Below are 16579 nucleotides of genomic sequence, written 5' to 3'. Positions count from 1 at the left end.
ACTGCTCCAGGCTCACCTGGGTAGCAGGAGACCACAGCATCTGGCAGGGATTTCGCTACAGCCAGCTCACCAGTGGCAACAATTCAGGAATTAATAGAGCCAGGCTGGCAGGATGCAGGAACATTATCTATTTAGTGTCATATTGCGAGACTTTTAATTACTGGGGGAATATGGAGTCATGTAATGATTACAAGAACAAATACTTAAAGTGTGCGGAAATTAACTGAGCCTTGGCAGTAATTAAGCTTGAAGATTAATCAGTCGTTAGCAAATAGCACCCTTTGCAGGCTAACCACCGTGTGGAGGAGAGGGATGACCAGGGATGCCAGAACTGCAGACCCCAGCCTTCCCCTTTGCCGTGTCCCTGTGGGATGAGGTGGGCAGGGGCAGCCCAGCTCCTGGAAAAGGGATTCTCCAATCCCCAGCACTGCTGGGTTATGGTGCTGGCTTGGGTCAGCCACTTCAGACCCCCTCCTCCCCTCTCTCCCTAGCACTTCCCAGCCAGAGATCAACCCTTCCCCTGCAAACTAATATTTCCCTTGCCCAGTAAACAGCTCTCCAGGAGGCTTCCATAAGTACTCCTAATTTCCTTCCCCTCTGATGATTTACGAGGGTTGCATTCAATTAACAGCCGTATTGATTTTGCTGCAGCTGACTGGCAGGCTGCTCGCCCTCGTTAGGGAATCCATCCTTCCCTTCCCAGCACGGGCAGGGTGCAGGCAGGATGCAGGCAGCAGGGAGCCCAGGCAGGGCTGGAGAAGGGATCCAGCAACACCTGGGGCTCACAGGTGCGGCCTGTGTCCTTATCCCAGCGTGACGTCCCACAAAACCTTCGGGCAGCTCTTCTAAGGGGAAGAAAATTGGACATTTGGGACATTTGGGTTTTCCAAGAGTTTTATCTAAAGCATTGCAAGAGGCTGCTGGGCTACAAATGGAGGCACCTGTGGAGTATTCAATCAGACAGCCCCTGTGGAGCAAGAAAGATTTTGGAGCGAGGTTCATCTTGGAAAGCTTGGGAGGCTTTCCAAGGCAGGCCAGTAATTCCCCCCTGTATATTCAGACTTCTCCTTGCACTTTCCAAGGGGTAAAGCTACCCCAACCCTCTGCTCGAGCGGTACAGTGCTCACAGGTTATCTCATAAAGCCCAGCAAAGCCTTCACCTCCTTCCTCTCAGCTGGGGCTCTGCAAAACCCAGCCTTGCTGATTCCATTGAGATCCAACCTTCAGCAGGAGAGCACTTTGTGAAAACAAGAATTAATCCACTTTTGGGCAACTGGAACTGCAAAGTCCATGCTGGCTGCTGTGCTGAGCGGGAAGGAGACGAAGGCAGCAGCCGTGCCAAGCAGGGACGCTTTGAAGACTAAAATCCCTTTGAAATTAGCACCCTTTAATTGTATTATCTTTCCCTGACAGCCTCAAGTCGGTCACTGGTGATCAAAGAGGCAGAGACAGGGAGGGAAGGAGACAAACCCTTGGTGGAATCCCAGGATCCTAACGAGGAACAGCACCCGAGTGTCTCTGTGGGGCTGATCCGGGTCCAGGAGATATTGCTGGGTCCTGGAGCAGTTGGGGGTGCCCAATCCCACCTCAGCACAGGGGTCCCCAGGACTGCAGCTGGTTACCTTCAAAGTGACAGGGACCTCAGCACCCGCACTCCGCAGGGTCTCAGCCCAGCTGCGTTGGGATTCCCCCGGGATGCTCTGCTCAGCTCCAGACAGCACCCAAAGCTGTGGGGTCAGCACAGAGCCAGGCTCTGCTCAGAGCAGGGTGGCTCTGTACCCTTCCAGATGCCTCATGCACCCCTCAGAGGGCCGGGACAAGCCAAGAAAGGGCACCCTGGATGAGGGAGCACACGTGGCAGCAGACACAGGGCCACTCAAACCTGCTGAGACCCAGAACAGCTGTAACGCTTCCAACACATCCCCTCTGGCCACAGACCTCAGCCAGACCCAGGGCTGGAAGGAAGGGAGCACTCGGGGAATGCTCCCCAAGTGTTGGCAAGGGCTGCCAGTGCTTCGTTAGGGACTGTCACAGCAAAATGCCACCCTCAAGAAACTCCCCCATGGTGGCTGCTTCACCTGGAGATGCTCTGCCCCACGACCAGAAACGGATCTTCAGTGGCCAGGTGAGAGCAAGGAGAGGAGACAGATGGGTTTGGAGGCAGAATCAAGTGAAGAGAATTGATTTTCCTTTAGGGGTGATTTATAAGGAGCAAAAGGTGATAAACTAGTTGCCCCTGACTTTCTGCTTCTGAACATTAAGATGTCTGTAATCTCAACCACTCAGGCCCATCTGAGCGCACACACAAAACCCAAGGCTGTTTTGATGTGGGTGCATCAGCTCCCATCCTCTCTGGTCTCTCCAAGAGATGGCCCCAAAGTCATCACTCACACAGCAGATCTGAAACACCAAATCCCCGTCTGCAGCCATTGCTGCCAGCCCACAGAAACACTTTAAAGTTTATCTCTTGGCTGCTAGTGTAGAGAAACTACCATCACCTGCAATTACTGGTTCTTTTAACACAAGACTGGCCAAGAAAGTCATTAAATGTGAGCAAGCACCTTCCAGTGGCCAGCTGTAATAGTCCTGGCCACTCCTCTCTGGGATTATTGGTAATCTCATTCGCTTGCGTACCAGCCAGCTTCGGAACGACAAAATCCACAGCACCTGCCATTGCTGAGGCAAATTATATGTTCTCAGTACTGGAAATGATGCTACATAAAAGGCAGGACCACGCATTCCACGGCTGCCTGTGCAGCTCTAACTCAGGTGTGCAGGTACCGTGGCAGAGCTCAGCCTTTAATTACAGGCTCCCTTACTCTGTTTTCCATTATAGGCGCAAAAGAGGCTCGATGGAAAGCGAGGGAGAGGGATGGAAATGCTGGTGGGAACAGGGAAAAGCACAGCGATGGCAGGAGGCGGAGGTGGGAATGCTGTGTGGGAGCCAGCAGGATGCACCACAGCTCCTGTGCTGTCAGCACAGAACAGGGCAGGGGTGACCCCTGCACGTCACATCCCTGCCATCCACCTCTCATGTGTCACCCGAGGCTCCACCTGAGCAAAATCCACATTGGCATCTTTTCCCCATTGCCAGGTTGGTCCCTAGTGCTGCCCCTTTGCCTTTCCATCTCTGCCCCCCCAGCACCGGTTACCGTTTGTGCAGGTCTTGGCCTGACACTCAAATTAGTGCCAATGAATGTTTAAAGGCTCCCAGAGCACAGGGAAGTGTCTCTTTAGTGAATCAGATGGGAAGGTCTGATGGCATCTCTCATGCTGCCAACTGAGATGTACATCACGGGGAGCCAGGGCATCATTTTAAGCCCTTCTGCACATTTAAGCCTTGCTCTACTCCAAGGCTAAGCACATCAGCCCTGGATTCCAAACAACCACCAGTTCCACTGCTACCCAAGGAGTACAGGCACAAAGCCTGTCCTGAGCTCAGGGAGCACATCCCACACACCAGGTGCTGCTCCAGGCCTCGGCAAGTCCCACCTCCGGCTGCACCACAGCACAGCACCGCAGGCACTCCCACACCTCCACACTCGCAGCTGGGACTGCTGCTGCAGGAAATCATGAAATACCTCAAGCTGGAAGGGACCCATAAGAATCACTGAGTCCAAATCCTGGCCCTGCACAGAGCAGCCCCAAAAATCACACAGTGTGCCTGAGAGCACAGTGCAAACGCTTCTTGAACTCTGACAAATTTGGGGCTGTGACCACTACTGCTAAAAATCACAGTCAGTTCAGAAATCCCAAAAGAAAAGGTTCCAGAAATGGCAAATGAGACTAAACAAGATCTCCCCAAGCCCCATGTCCCATTGGGCCCCACCATCTCCACAGAGCAGCTCAGCGCCTTGGGCTGTTCTGCTCCTGCAAAGCCCCCACGCCCAGCGCTGCTCCACGGGGTCTGACTGACCTGTCCAGAGGGAATCGTGCTTCATCCCCTCTGTGGAACTCAGTGCTGTTCTCCAGCCTGGCCAGGATGTCCATCCTCTTCATCAGCATCTCCAGCATGTCGCTCATCCTGCGCAGCACCCCTCGGGACTCCAGCGCGCCCATCACTGCGGCACAGAGAGCAGGTGAGACCCGGCCACGGCTGGCACTGACAGACCCCACCCATGGAACCCCCTGCCCACGGCCCCAGCCCCACATCTGCCCAGTGGTCCTGTGCTCCCCAGCCCCACGGGTGGGCTCGGTGGGGTATGGGCCATCTCGGTGCCCTGCTGTCCCCAGTGTCCCCGCCCCGGCTCTGCCATCGTCCTGCCTGAGCAGGGTAAATCCCTGCCTGTGCCCAAATCCAGCTGGGCTCCTCCAGCTCGAGATAGCCAGTGGTTATCTCAGCCCTGGATCCAGCCCCCTCCCCTGGCTCTCCAGCCATGAACTCCTGACTTATCCACCTGATCCAGCCTGTCCTGTAGGCTTATGGAAAACTGATTTTATTCCCAAGCACCAACCAAACAGCCTTTCATTTGGCACTTTCTATTTTTCACTCTCCAGCGCCCACCTAGGCCAGCATCCTGCCTTTGACAGCAGCCTGCAGGGGACGCTTAAGGAAGAACAGGGGAAACTGAGCAAAGAGGTGGTCCTCCCCCAGCACATCCTCCCAGCAGCACCGGATTTTCCTGTTACAGAGAAGAATTCATTTTCTGCCCGTATCTGCAATGAGGTGGGTGGCCCAGCACTGGAAATAGCTCTGTCTCAAGCGCTGCATCTCAGAGAACCCCTGCAGCAAGGAAGGCCCCCAGTTCCCAGCCCTATTTAACACTGTTTCCTATGGGTTTGCATGGCACTGACCTGCTGCCACATGGAAAGCACAGGGGGATCCAGGAACTCCTGGCTCCCGGCTTGATTTGCCATCGAGCGACAGGAGCCTGAGCCCGGAGCCAGGGAATGGAAAATAAAGCTCCTGTTTCATCTCAGCTCGGCTCATTTCATGTTGGTAATAACTTAATCAGTGCATAATCCCCTGAACCTCTCCCGTTTAGCTTATCTCCACCGTTCCACTCACATGTGCTTTCCAAGAGGCAGCACATATTTAATGTAGGGAGCAGCAGGGGCCAGGGAGGCGGCGCTGGGAAGGCGAGCGGCTGCCAGACCCCTGGGTGGCTATCAGGTGGCTATCAGGTGGCTATCAGGCAGCTATCAGGACTTAGGGACACCTCATGCACCTCCAAACAGATGCAAAACCAGTCTCACAAAGCCAGAGGGAGGTTGGGATCCCCTACCCTGGCACAGCCCCCTGCAGCCAGCCCAGCCAGGGCGGTGGGATGGATCAGGGTATTCCAATGGCATTGTGTGCCAAGGACAGCCCTGGCATGGGCTTCTCCTCACCACAGGGGCACGTGAAACAGCACAGAGGCCTCAGTGTGGATGGTTTGGGTGTTCAGGTGAGAGCAGGGTATGGCCGTGGTGGGATCAGGGGCACCGTGACAGCTCCTGCTGCTGCAGAGCTGCAGCCCCGGCCCCATCCGCGCTCCCCCAGGAATTCCCCCACTGTTCAGCCACAGCTCCCAGGGGCTGGGAAGGCTGCTTCCCAGGGAGGGCTGCTTCCCAGGGAGGGCTGCTTCCCAGGGAGGGCTGCACTGGCACTGCAGCTGAACTGGAGGCTCCAGCCCCTCACACTCCTCTGCCAGGTTCTCAACCCGGCGGGCGCTGGGATAACATCGGATCACTGCGGCTCTGTCGGAGGCATGGCACACGAACACAGGGTTATGAGCCCTCCAAGAAGCTGACACTGGGCCAGCCAGACCTTGCCAAGGGCTGCCTTCCACGCTTGGCTGAGATTATCAGCAGCACATTATTTTTCCTGACGCTATCTAACAAAACAGAAGAAACATTGAGAGCAAAAGCAATCGCTCAAAAAAAAAGGACAAACCACCATTCATGGAGATTGAATCCGGGCTCTTCCCCAAACACTCCCTCAGTTCCACGGCAAGAAGTCAGTGACTTCTGCTTGAATCAGTGGGTGCCCGAGGTCCTGTGCAGCCTCGGGTCTCCTTGGGTGGGTTTGGGAATGCAAGAGCCACTTGTTCCCATCCCACCAGGAAGGTCACCTTGTCCCCTGGGTGATATAAAAGTCACAGCCTGTCCCACTGGAGAGCAGCAGCACTAATGAGCCTGCAATTAAAAGATCCTATGGGGGTAAAGAAGTGGAATCTTGAACCCTGGAGCTCCATTTTGACAGGGGCTGCCCCAAACACAGCTGAGCAAATCAAGAGAAGGCACAGCCAAGGGAAATAGAACAGCTCTGAGACGGGCTTAAATCAGAAAATCCACTTTAGTTATTTACCCACAGCCTGAGCCCATTCCAGTGGCGTCCCTCTGACAGCTGGGCTGTGTTCATGTGTTGCAGCCCCCAGCACCCTCTGTCCACCCCAGGACTGACCACCCCCCCAAATGGGGATTTCTACTCAGAATTTGCTCCTGTTCTGACATCCCAGCATGGGCAGCAGGGCAGAGCTGAGACCCTGAACGCAGTTTTTGAGTGAGACAGTGATTACCGATCCCTCTTGGGTGCTCCTGTGCCACAGTGGGTCAGGCTGGAGGTCAGGAAAGGGACCTGAGCCAACCCCTACAGCTGGCCACAAAGGCTCAAACCACAACCACCAGATTCCCACAGGTGGAGTCCATCCTGGCCTGGGGATTTGGATCCCAGCTTGCTTGGGGGATCAGGTTGTGTCGGTTTGCTGGGAAGACACAAGGATGGTGCCTGGGAAGGCAGTGGAGATGGAGATTTCCTGGCAGCCCAGGCCAGGATGCCTGCTCCGAGTCCTCACCACAGAAGCACAGTGGACAAGACAGCTCTACTCCCAAGCCACTAATGAGGGGTGAGGATATTCCCACCAGGCCACAAATCCATTTCCCTCTGCATCCTAGAGAAGCCAGCAGCAAGTGGAGCCACAAGCTCCAGCTCTGCACCCCACCACTTGGCCCCCCAACATTCCCACTGTCTTCCCTGAATTTCCCTGAGATGTCCCCTCCTGTCACTGCCACCACCCAATTCCCAGCTGGTTTTAAGCCATTCCAGGATGCTTTCCAACAGCAAAGCTCTGAGCCAACAATGAGCCAAGATATTCCTTCTCAAACAAAGAAATAATTAAAAAAAAAAAAAATCCCAAATACTACATAAAAATAGTAATAAAAAAACCAAAATCCCAGCTTTCCCTGCGTTATCTTTTGGGGCACCCCTCCAGAAAGCAGAGCTGTGGCAGGACACATCTCCCCCCAGCCCTCCCCTGGCACTCGGAGATGAAGTCAAAGCTCTTCCACATCAACACCTCTCTCTTTCTGTTCCTGGTCTTTGTCGTTGTTGTTGTTGTTGTTTTTCCAGCAGCTTAAGGAAGCTAACAACGACCTGACATTTTTGGCAATGATTATTACATCTCTTGGAAAGTGTGTCTCATTAAAAACCAAAAGAAAGGAGGAAAAGTGCTGAAGTGACTCTTTTAAAATGCAAGAGCCAGGATTAATTTGTTAACCTGAAATGGAGACTCAGACACCCCTGCTCAGCTGCCTGAGCCAGGCACAGGGATCCAGAGGATGGAGAAGATCCTGGCCAGGACCTCAGGCTTGTCCCTGAAGCCAGTGATGAAGATCCCCAAGGAGACTTTACCCACAGCACTGCAGGCAGCCAGGATAAACCCAACCCCACCTCAACAGCACAAAAGCCCAGTAAAACAGTCCTGAAAAATAAAACAGCGCTGAAAACCATTTTCTTTAAAAAAAAACAAAGCCACCAAGCTGCTAATTACAAAGGAAAAATATTCTAATTTCCCCTGATAACCAGCAATGATGGGACAGCAAACACAAGTAAACCCGATCGACAGATTAATTGGAGTTTGTTAAAGTATGACAGGGTTTTGACAGCTTTCCTGAGTGGCAGCCATGCTTTCCAGGCAATCACTGAACTGACAGAGGTTTTCATAGCAGCACTAGGAAATAATGATTGCAATCAATCATATCTTACCGGATTTCATGAGACATGCTGGTAAACACAGCAGAGGGAGGAGAATTATTTATGGGCCTTCTGAAGAGCACACAGCTAAGTAATTGGATAAAATCAGGGGAGAAAAGGAAAGCATCCCCTCAGGGTGATGTCTTGTGGAAGAAGGAATAGCTTCTCTGTGAAACCAGCGGAATAGTCACCAGCCAATATGCTCAAATCTGGATGGGTTGAAACCCAAGGGAATTCACTAATGATGCACTCGTCTTCAAAACACCTCCTCGGAGTGAAAGCAGCCGTGAGCAGGCGTCACCTCCTGCCAGGACCTGCCACTGGAACCTCCAGGAATGGGAGCCAGGATGAGCACACAGGGGATTGTTGCTGCGTGTGCCAAGCTGAATTCAAGGGTGAAGTTCAGTGGAACTCAACGATCCTCGTGGATCCCTCCCAGTTCAGGATATTCTGTGTTTCTACAATTCTCTGACCATGCAGGAGTGGAGAGCAGCTGAGAAAGGAGCAGCTCTAGTGCAGGGGACACCTGGATGGGCAGCTCAGCACAGGGTTGGGACCAGTGGGGATGATGTGAAGTGGTGCTGGCAAAGCCCAGGTTGTGCCACAGGGGAAGGAGCAGACAGGAAGGAGTTTCCTTGTGTTTTCCATGTTTTGGAATCCTGAGCATCCTCCACCACTGCTCACACTGGGAGCCCTCTCCATCCAGCACTGCCCAAGCACGGATGGAGTGTGGAGGATGTCACCCTGTCACACAGGCTCTGGGGTGCCTGGGCTGAGGTTTTCAAAAGGCGTTAAACCCCTCAGGAAAATAAAAATAGCACTGTGAGGCATGTCCCCTTGTGCTGGTTTCAGCTGGGGTAGAGTTAATTTTCTTCCCAGTGGCTGTGTTTTGGAATTGTGCTGAGCACAGGGTTGATTTTACAGAGATGTTTTTGTTATTGCTGAGCAGGGCTCACACAGAGCCTCTGCTGCTTTTCACTCTGCCAGGCTGGTGAGGAAGCTGGGGGTGCTTGGGAGGTGGCACAGCCAGGACAGGGAACCCAGACTGACCAAAGGGATATTCCAGACCCCATGACATCATGGTGAGGGTATAAAGTGGGGGAAGAAGGAGGAAGGTGGGTTTTGGCATTGGTCAGTGGGTGGTGAGCAATTGCACTGTGCATCACCTGTTTGTTTCCTTTTTGTTATCATTATAATTTACCATTATTATTGTATTTTACTTTCTTTTCAATGAATAAACTTTTCTTATCTCAACATACAAGCTTTACTCCCGTCCTCCTCCCCATTCCACAGGGATGGGGGAGGAGGAGGGTTGACAGAGTGGCTTTGTGGTGCTTAATTTCCCTCTGGGTTTAAACCACAACATCCCTTTAGCCACTTGGAGTGACTCAAACCTCCCTGCTGGCAGCTCCCTGTCCCTGGGTTACCCAGCCCCATCCTGCTCAGGGAGTCTCACACTGCTCAGCAACAGCTTCGTGCTGAGAAGATGGGGGAAAAAACCCCACATTTCCACCCAAACACAAGTGATTTCAAGGGCAGAAAAAGCCTCCCTTGCCCATCACTGTGGGGACACCAAGGCACAGCCTCAGCCCACATCTCCACAGACCCGTGTGAACAGCACCAAAGCATCTCCCTGGCATTTAAAATGCAATCCCACACTGTATTCCCGATATCCATAACCTGGATGGTTGGCTGTTGGTTCCCTCCCTTGTCAGACACGTCGCAGCCCTGCCTGGCCATCCCACAACAGCTCCAGCACACGCAGGGGGTTTGCTCAGAGATAGTGAGATATTGCTTATGTCCATTGAAAATACCAGCTGAATTAATTTCAATCTGGAGCATCATTTGCTTTGGTTTTCTCCTTTAAAGGACAACTCCAGGCTACTTAAACCCCTTCAAAAGGGCAGCACAATCTTGGAAGATTTATTGCAGAGGAAACTGGAGGATCTCCAGTGGGGTTCAGGTAGACCCAGACCCCACTGCCCATCTCCTCGGGGGTAGTACTGATGCCTTGAGAGGCCACCTAGAAACAGAGACTAGACAGGAGTAAGGGAATAAAGGTAGGTGTTTATTTGAAAGGCCTTCAAAGGTACCCCTGGGGAGCCAGAGGCCACTGCCCAGATGGACCCCAAGATGGACAACAGGTCACGAGTTCTTCACACTTTTATAGGTTTGGTTCATTTGCATATCAGGGTTAATTCTCCAATTAAAGCTTCAGGTTAATGATGTAATTTCCCCTCAGCTTGCCCCCCTCTCAGAGGCTTTTGGTTTATACTTTTTGGGCCTAGGATGGTCTGAGTGTCCTTGAAGAGCAGACCTGGAGAGGCTTTGTTATGTGTGCCTGGCACGAGAGAGCAGAAATTAACAGGCTACAAGAAACTTCAGAGTTACACACTGGGCAGTGCAGGATTTGAAAAATACAAAAGTTAAAACCTAAGGCATCAGTACCCAGAGCTGTCCTGGGCATCCCATCCTCCCACGAGGAAATTCCCAGGGAGCAAAGCCCCAACCCTTCGATTGTCTGCCCCTCTGATGTTCCTCTATTTACTTGCACTATCGATTTTGATTCAAGCAGATTAAAAGACCAAAGAGCCAACTAGCCAAGGACTAACTCTGACACATAATCCATCGCAATCACAGTCCAGAGACCCAGCGCTAGCTGCAAACAAGAAAGCCCAAGGCCAGGCTCAGGCTGGCAGCAATGGCCACCTCCTGTCTCCATCCCTTTGGGGAAGCTGCTCCAGGGATGGACAAGGTCCCACGGGGTGGCTGCACCCCTTAAGGGCACCCATTCCCCAGCATGGGCTCCCAGCCAGTTACTGCTGCCAGCAAACCCACCCACATCTGCCACTAAACCGCCCCAGATGTATTAATTTAAGTCACACAGAGAAAATACGGACCTGCTTAGCCAGTGCCCCAGTGGCAGAGCACCGGGGGCCACACAGGGAGCTGCCACACAGCTGGAGGTGCCCATGGAGCAGCTCAGGGGCTGCTGGTGAAGTGGATGCTCCATCGATCTGCTGCTGGAGCGCTGGGAGCGCCGGCAGCAAAGCGGCTCCCTGGTAATCAGCCAAATTAAGCAGCCTTAAGTCACTGGCTGGTAAAGTCGATTATGTCCCACCTGCCTGCTATCACCTACTCCTGGATTTAGCCACCCCCTCGTGTGCTGCTGTGTAAATGTGAAGCCTCAAGGGTGTTTTCCCTCGCTCCCTCTGCGTCGGACTGGCAGGACCGTCTGTGTCCTGCAGGGCTGGTTCAAACTCTGCCAGGCAGGACCTGGCCCAGGTGCAGCCGTGTGATTGCAGCAATTGCAGCCTTTCCTGGGCTCAGGGACCCCCCTCCTGCTCTCCTGCAGCTCCCCCAGAGCAGCAGCGCCTGGGGTCGATGGCAGCGGGGGGAAGCGATGTGCTGCGGGAGATCCCTGCTGAGAGCCGGACCCGGCTGCGCCGCGCTGCCCAAAGCAGCACCAGCAGGTGCGAAATAACCCCGTTCAGCCCCCAGAAATCTCTCCTGGAGGCCTCACGCCACCCCTCCGGCCAGGCACTGCTCTGCCCATCTCGCTCCCAGACTGTCACGGCAAAGCCACATCCTTGGGACCCATCGCCAGCGGCTTCGGGAGCAACGAGCCGCATCTCTGCTTCCCTCCTGCAGCCGCTGTCCCGGCACGCTGCAGGTTCTCCCGCGGGCATGAGGCCCCAGGAGGGTTTCAGGAGGAAGCTGGTTAGAGAAAACCACCCCGAGGTGTCCCTGACCCAGCCCCGCTGGCTCTGGGGTCTCGTTCCTCCCTCCTTCAGCTGCAGGAGCCCGAGCTGAGCCCGCAGAAGAGGGTCCTGATGATGCTTTTCTACCCAACCAGCTCCCCCTGTCCCTCCGACCCCGAAGGAAACCCTATAGGAGCAGCCTGCAGCTCCACCCCAACACATCCGCTCCCTCTTTCCATACAAATAAGAAAAGGCAGGAAAATGAACAATACAAACACTCACACTCCCAGGCAGGAGCGTTTCATTGCTGCAAGGGAGAGCACAGGGCTCTTCCCCCCAACTTTTATTACTTCTTACCCTGCCACACACATACACACCAGAGCCCTGATGGCCCCTCTGGGATATGGGGCAGTCCCACAGGTCCTGCCACGAGCCATCACTGCAGGTAAAAGGAGCTGGATCATCTCCTCTCCCCCACAGCCCCTGGAGATGGGCTGGGGGAGTTGGGAAGCTGGGGAAGAAGAGCTGAATACACAAAACCTCAACACAAGCTGGAGTTCAGCTTTTATTTATTTTAATATATTTTTTAACCCATCTTTCTTCCTCCTTCTCATCCCCCTTTCACTTTTTCTTTTAAAAAAGCAGCAGCAGGGAGTTTTTCCGTTGCTTCTCTATTGCCAGCCAACACTATTTCAAATTGCATTTTAAGCTGTTCTGCAGCGCTTCAAACACCTCACACTGCAGGAGAGGCTTCCAAATTACAAGATTAACATCGATTTGAAAGTGCTTCCTAAAACACAGGCGCTCCAGCACAGGGATGGATCAAGGGCAGCAATGCCTAGAGGACACCAGAGCTCCTGGGGCATGGCTGGACCCCACACTGGGGTGGATGCTGTCAGTACTGGGGGCAGCTGAGACACCCAGTTCCAGGTGAAAAGCAGCACACACAGGTCCCACAGGACAGGGACAGCCCCAGAGTGACTCCACAGACCCACGAGCCAGGGACCAACCTTCATTTGGGTTCTCGGTGTTTACAAGAGGCATCTCTCCAAGGGCACCACCATTTAACTCGGCTGGTTCTTCTCCTGATGGCCCCTGCTGCTCATACAGGGAAAATTGTGCTATCAGGAGCCAGTGCCCCAGGGATTGCAGGAGAGGAAGGATTGCACCCTGCACTTGCACAGCCCAAAACCAGCCCATGGAAGGCTCCAGGAGGCTCAGCACCCCCATCACTCCCCTCCAGCTCTGCACATCCAGCACTCGAGCACACAGCCACGCTTACAGCTGCCCCAGAAGGTTCAGCTTCAGAAACAGCAGAACTCACTCATTTAACATTTCTAAAACGATCACCCTTTCTCCTTCAGCCAAATAGATCGGCCAAACAGTGCTGGGCATCCTGCCACTCTGCTTCCAGGGGCACATAAATCATCCCCTTCCTCCAAACTCATCAATCTCCAGCAAGCCCACGGGCCGGATCCTGCTGGCAGCAGTGGAGCCCAAAGCAGGACCCAGAGCTGGGGGGGCATTGGCAGAGCTGCAGGATGAGCCTCAGCTAATCTCTGCTCGAGCTGAACCGAGCCCTGCTCTCTCGTTTAAGCCAGAGAAACAAATAAATCAATGGGAAAACCCAGCTCTTACAGAGGCTGCTATGGTTCCCACTGTGCTAGTTTTATTTTCTGAAGTACCTGCTGCCTCCCGGGCTCAGGATGAATTTTGATTTAGGAGTGAAAAGGGGTAATAAAAGCATAAAGAGCCATTAACATTCCTCCTGGCCATGGTGGGGTGTTGGCTCATCACGAGTTGATGGAAATGCCATTTGACTTCCTTATGAGCTATAGAAAATCAATTAATTGATTTAATCATTCCCTGGGTGTCCCTACTTATGGAGATAACAGAGTGCCAGGCAGCAGGATGCTGCTCCTGCCTCCTCTGACACAGGGGCAGCAGGGAAGGGGCCAGCACACATCCCTGCTCTGAGGTCCTCACCACTGCTGCCCCAGTTGAAGATGTGTGAATTGACACTTCCAATTTTCCAATTTAGTGGCATATCTTTTTCTTCTCTTTAAGCCTGCAGGCATTCAATTCTGGGCAGCAATTACATCAAGCAGACATTTCTTCAGGAAGAGACGTTTTCCCAGGGTGGATTAAGCCTTAACCACTACAGCAGCAGCCCTGAGACTGTTTTTTACCCCTCTGTGCCCTGCAAAACACCAATCTGCATTTGGCTCCCCCAGCACACGCACACAGAAGTGGGCAGGACCCCCCCCAGTGTCACGTGGAACCCCAGGGATGCCTTTATTTTCCTTATTTCAACAGCTCTCATTTCCCTGCCTGCAACACCAGTTTAATGAGGGCAGTAAAGTTTTACACTTCCACTTTAAACTCCCTTTCCACAAGCGGGTTGAGGATGGGAGCACAGTGCACGTAACGATGGCTGCAGAGCTCGGGGCTGAAGTAGGGGACACCAGCAGAAACAGGAGAGGCCACACTTCCTCCACCCAGGCAGAACAATGGTCTGCTCCCAAAAAACTGCAGATTAAGGACACCCCTGTGTTGGCCATGGAGGTGCAACCCCAGCACAGTGGAGCTGATGGCACTTATGGGTGTTGTGTCACCTGCTTCAAAGAGCCCTTGGGGCAGCTGAGGATCCAGCAGGAGCTGGCAAAAGGCAATGTTTGGGGCAGAAACCCTGTGTCTGGGCTCTACCTGGGTTTGGTGGCTCCACTACCTCCTCTCACCCCACCAGTGCTTGCACAAGGAAGGAGGAGAACGGTAGGAGCTGCTGGATCTCAGCATTTCCAGGTGAGTCCAAGAGCCAACCCCGCTGCTCCAGGAAAGATCAAAAGCCCATCAGGTCCCAGCAAAGCTCCTCACCAAGGAGATGCTCCCAGCACCAGCCAGCTCCACTTGGCACCAACCAGACAACTTCTTATAGCATCAGCTGGCTGCTCCAGCCTCCGAGGATTCATGGAGTGGCTTTGGATGGGATGGATAAGAGAGGCTGGAAGTGAGCCCCAAGCACTGAAGAGCTGCCCAGCACGCTCCTCCACATGGCTTCCCCTTGGCTGGCACCCACAGGCTCCGGGAGAGTCTAATCCAGCTCTGGATGCAGCAGCAGGAAGATAAAGCACTGGGGACGTGCAGGATCTGCAGGTCCCAGCCGGTGCTGAGGAGGTGACAGCACACACTGACCCACACCTGGCACCGGGGAAAACCGCCTGGATAACAACCCCACAGGCAGTGCAGGAAGAGGGGACGGGAGAGGGGAACCTCCTGTCTTCTGAGGGAGTTTTACATAAGTGAACTGTGGATTCAGACCCTGAGAAGAGTCTCATTCCTCCTCCTGGAGCAGCATCCCGGGCCCTGCCGGCAAGACACGCTCCAGCATCCGCTGATCCCGACAAGCTGCTTACAAGCGCTGCAGTTACCCAGGGCTGCTCAGCAGACAACATCAAAACATGACACCAGCAGCCCGGGAGAGGGTCATAACTCACTCAGGAAGAAACTGGGAATAATTAGCACTGACTTTGCCGAGCAGAGCCTGCCCGGCTCCCTCCCTCCCTCCCCTGCCCGTGCCCCTCGTCACTGTCACTTGCTCACACAACTGGTTCTCCTGTCGCCTCTGCTGAGCATTAAAGGCAGCAAGATAAATTTATAACTCACATGACTTCTTGAAAGCAAAGGGAACACGACATCCCTGGAACCACGAGTCTGTGTGCTGTGTCTCAAGGAGGCTGCAGTCCAGGCTCTCGCTCACGGGTGCTCTCTGCAGCCAGAGCAGGTAAGAAAAGGGATTCCCAAAGCCACAAAGAAACTTTTGGGTATTCTCCCCAACCCAAGCTCCTGTCAGAAGGACTGTGTGCTCTGCCCAGAAGCGGATTGGGATCTGTCACAAGTGGCAGCGACCCAAGTTTGCAAATGGGTCCTGAAATTACTGTTCCCGAGAGAGAGGGAGGGTGAACACATCTGTGTTTTACTTTAAAGCTCCCTTGGGCTGAGCAGCATCTCAGTGCAGCCAGGACAGAGCTGAACCACGCTGTGCCCTCCTCTGCTGTCATCCCTCACAAGGAGAGAGAGCACACAGTGGGTCAGGATCATGGTCCAGACCTGCTCCTCCTCCTCCTCCCCTCCCAGCACAGCTGACTGCGAGGGGGGATGACAGAGTTACCCAAGCTCACTCTGATCGTTAGCAAATCCGAGCTTGACCTTTCTGCATCCTCTGTGAGAGCAAATGGTGATGTTACCTGGCCACGCTAACCCAGCTGGGATGCTGCTGGAACAGAAGGAAAAGCAGCAGAGCCAGGCGCAGGAGCAAAGGACCCCTCTGAGGAGATCGTGTAGGTTCTCACATTTCTATTTGGCCTCTCTGCTCCACTCCTCAGGGAGCAATCCAAGGCATTGAAATAACACAAGATCCCTTTGCTTCACAGTGCTGTGGCTCTGAAATGGTGAAGATGCCCTACAAAACCCCGAGCAACCTTCAGCATTATCATCTGCAGCACAATTCCCGCCCCTCCACAACATCCCTGCTCTGGAGAGAAACAGAAGCCACAAACACCAAAGCTTACAGCTGTGCTGCACAGCCCTAAACATCTCCCTCTCTCCTCTTCTGTGTTCACTGATGGAAGAAATCACTTTAAGCAGGTGAGACTCCAGGAGCTGGAGCAAGTGACAGCAGCAGGAGAGGCAGAACACTCCAGGAGCTGGAATACTGAGGGGGTTTGAGGAGAACAGGGCAGGATTCCTGCTGGGTGATGTTAAACACCATCTCCAGCACAACATGCCTTGGCTGTTGGCTCTGGATCTCTCCTGAGAGTCCCGTAGCCCAGCGTGGCAAACCAGAGCCATTCTGACACCACAAGGAAGCCCCAGTGTTCTTTCCCCATGGTCTGCATGTGGCACAAAACACCCCAAGCCAGCAAGG

General features: G+C 53.6%; 1 protein-coding gene across 2 annotated transcripts in view; it reads right to left on the bottom strand.

Moving 5' to 3' along the window:
* The window catches only part of MGAT5B (alpha-1,6-mannosylglycoprotein 6-beta-N-acetylglucosaminyltransferase B), a 64770-nt gene that overhangs the window by 36084 nt on the left and 12107 nt on the right, over positions 1-16579 (bottom strand). For both annotated transcript variants that reach the window (XM_048323582.1, XM_048323583.1), the window contains exon 3: positions 3917-4061. In XM_048323582.1, the coding sequence (XP_048179539.1) occupies positions 3917-4061 (145 nt within the window). The remainder of the gene's footprint in view (positions 1-3916; positions 4062-16579) is intronic.

The sequence above is a fragment of the Corvus hawaiiensis genome, chromosome 19 (assembly GCF_020740725.1).
Source record: "Corvus hawaiiensis isolate bCorHaw1 chromosome 19, bCorHaw1.pri.cur, whole genome shotgun sequence".
NCBI lineage: Eukaryota > Metazoa > Chordata > Aves > Passeriformes > Corvidae > Corvus > Corvus hawaiiensis.
The sequence above is the reverse complement of the archived record's forward strand: the minus strand, read 5'-3'. Positions and strand labels throughout refer to the sequence as shown.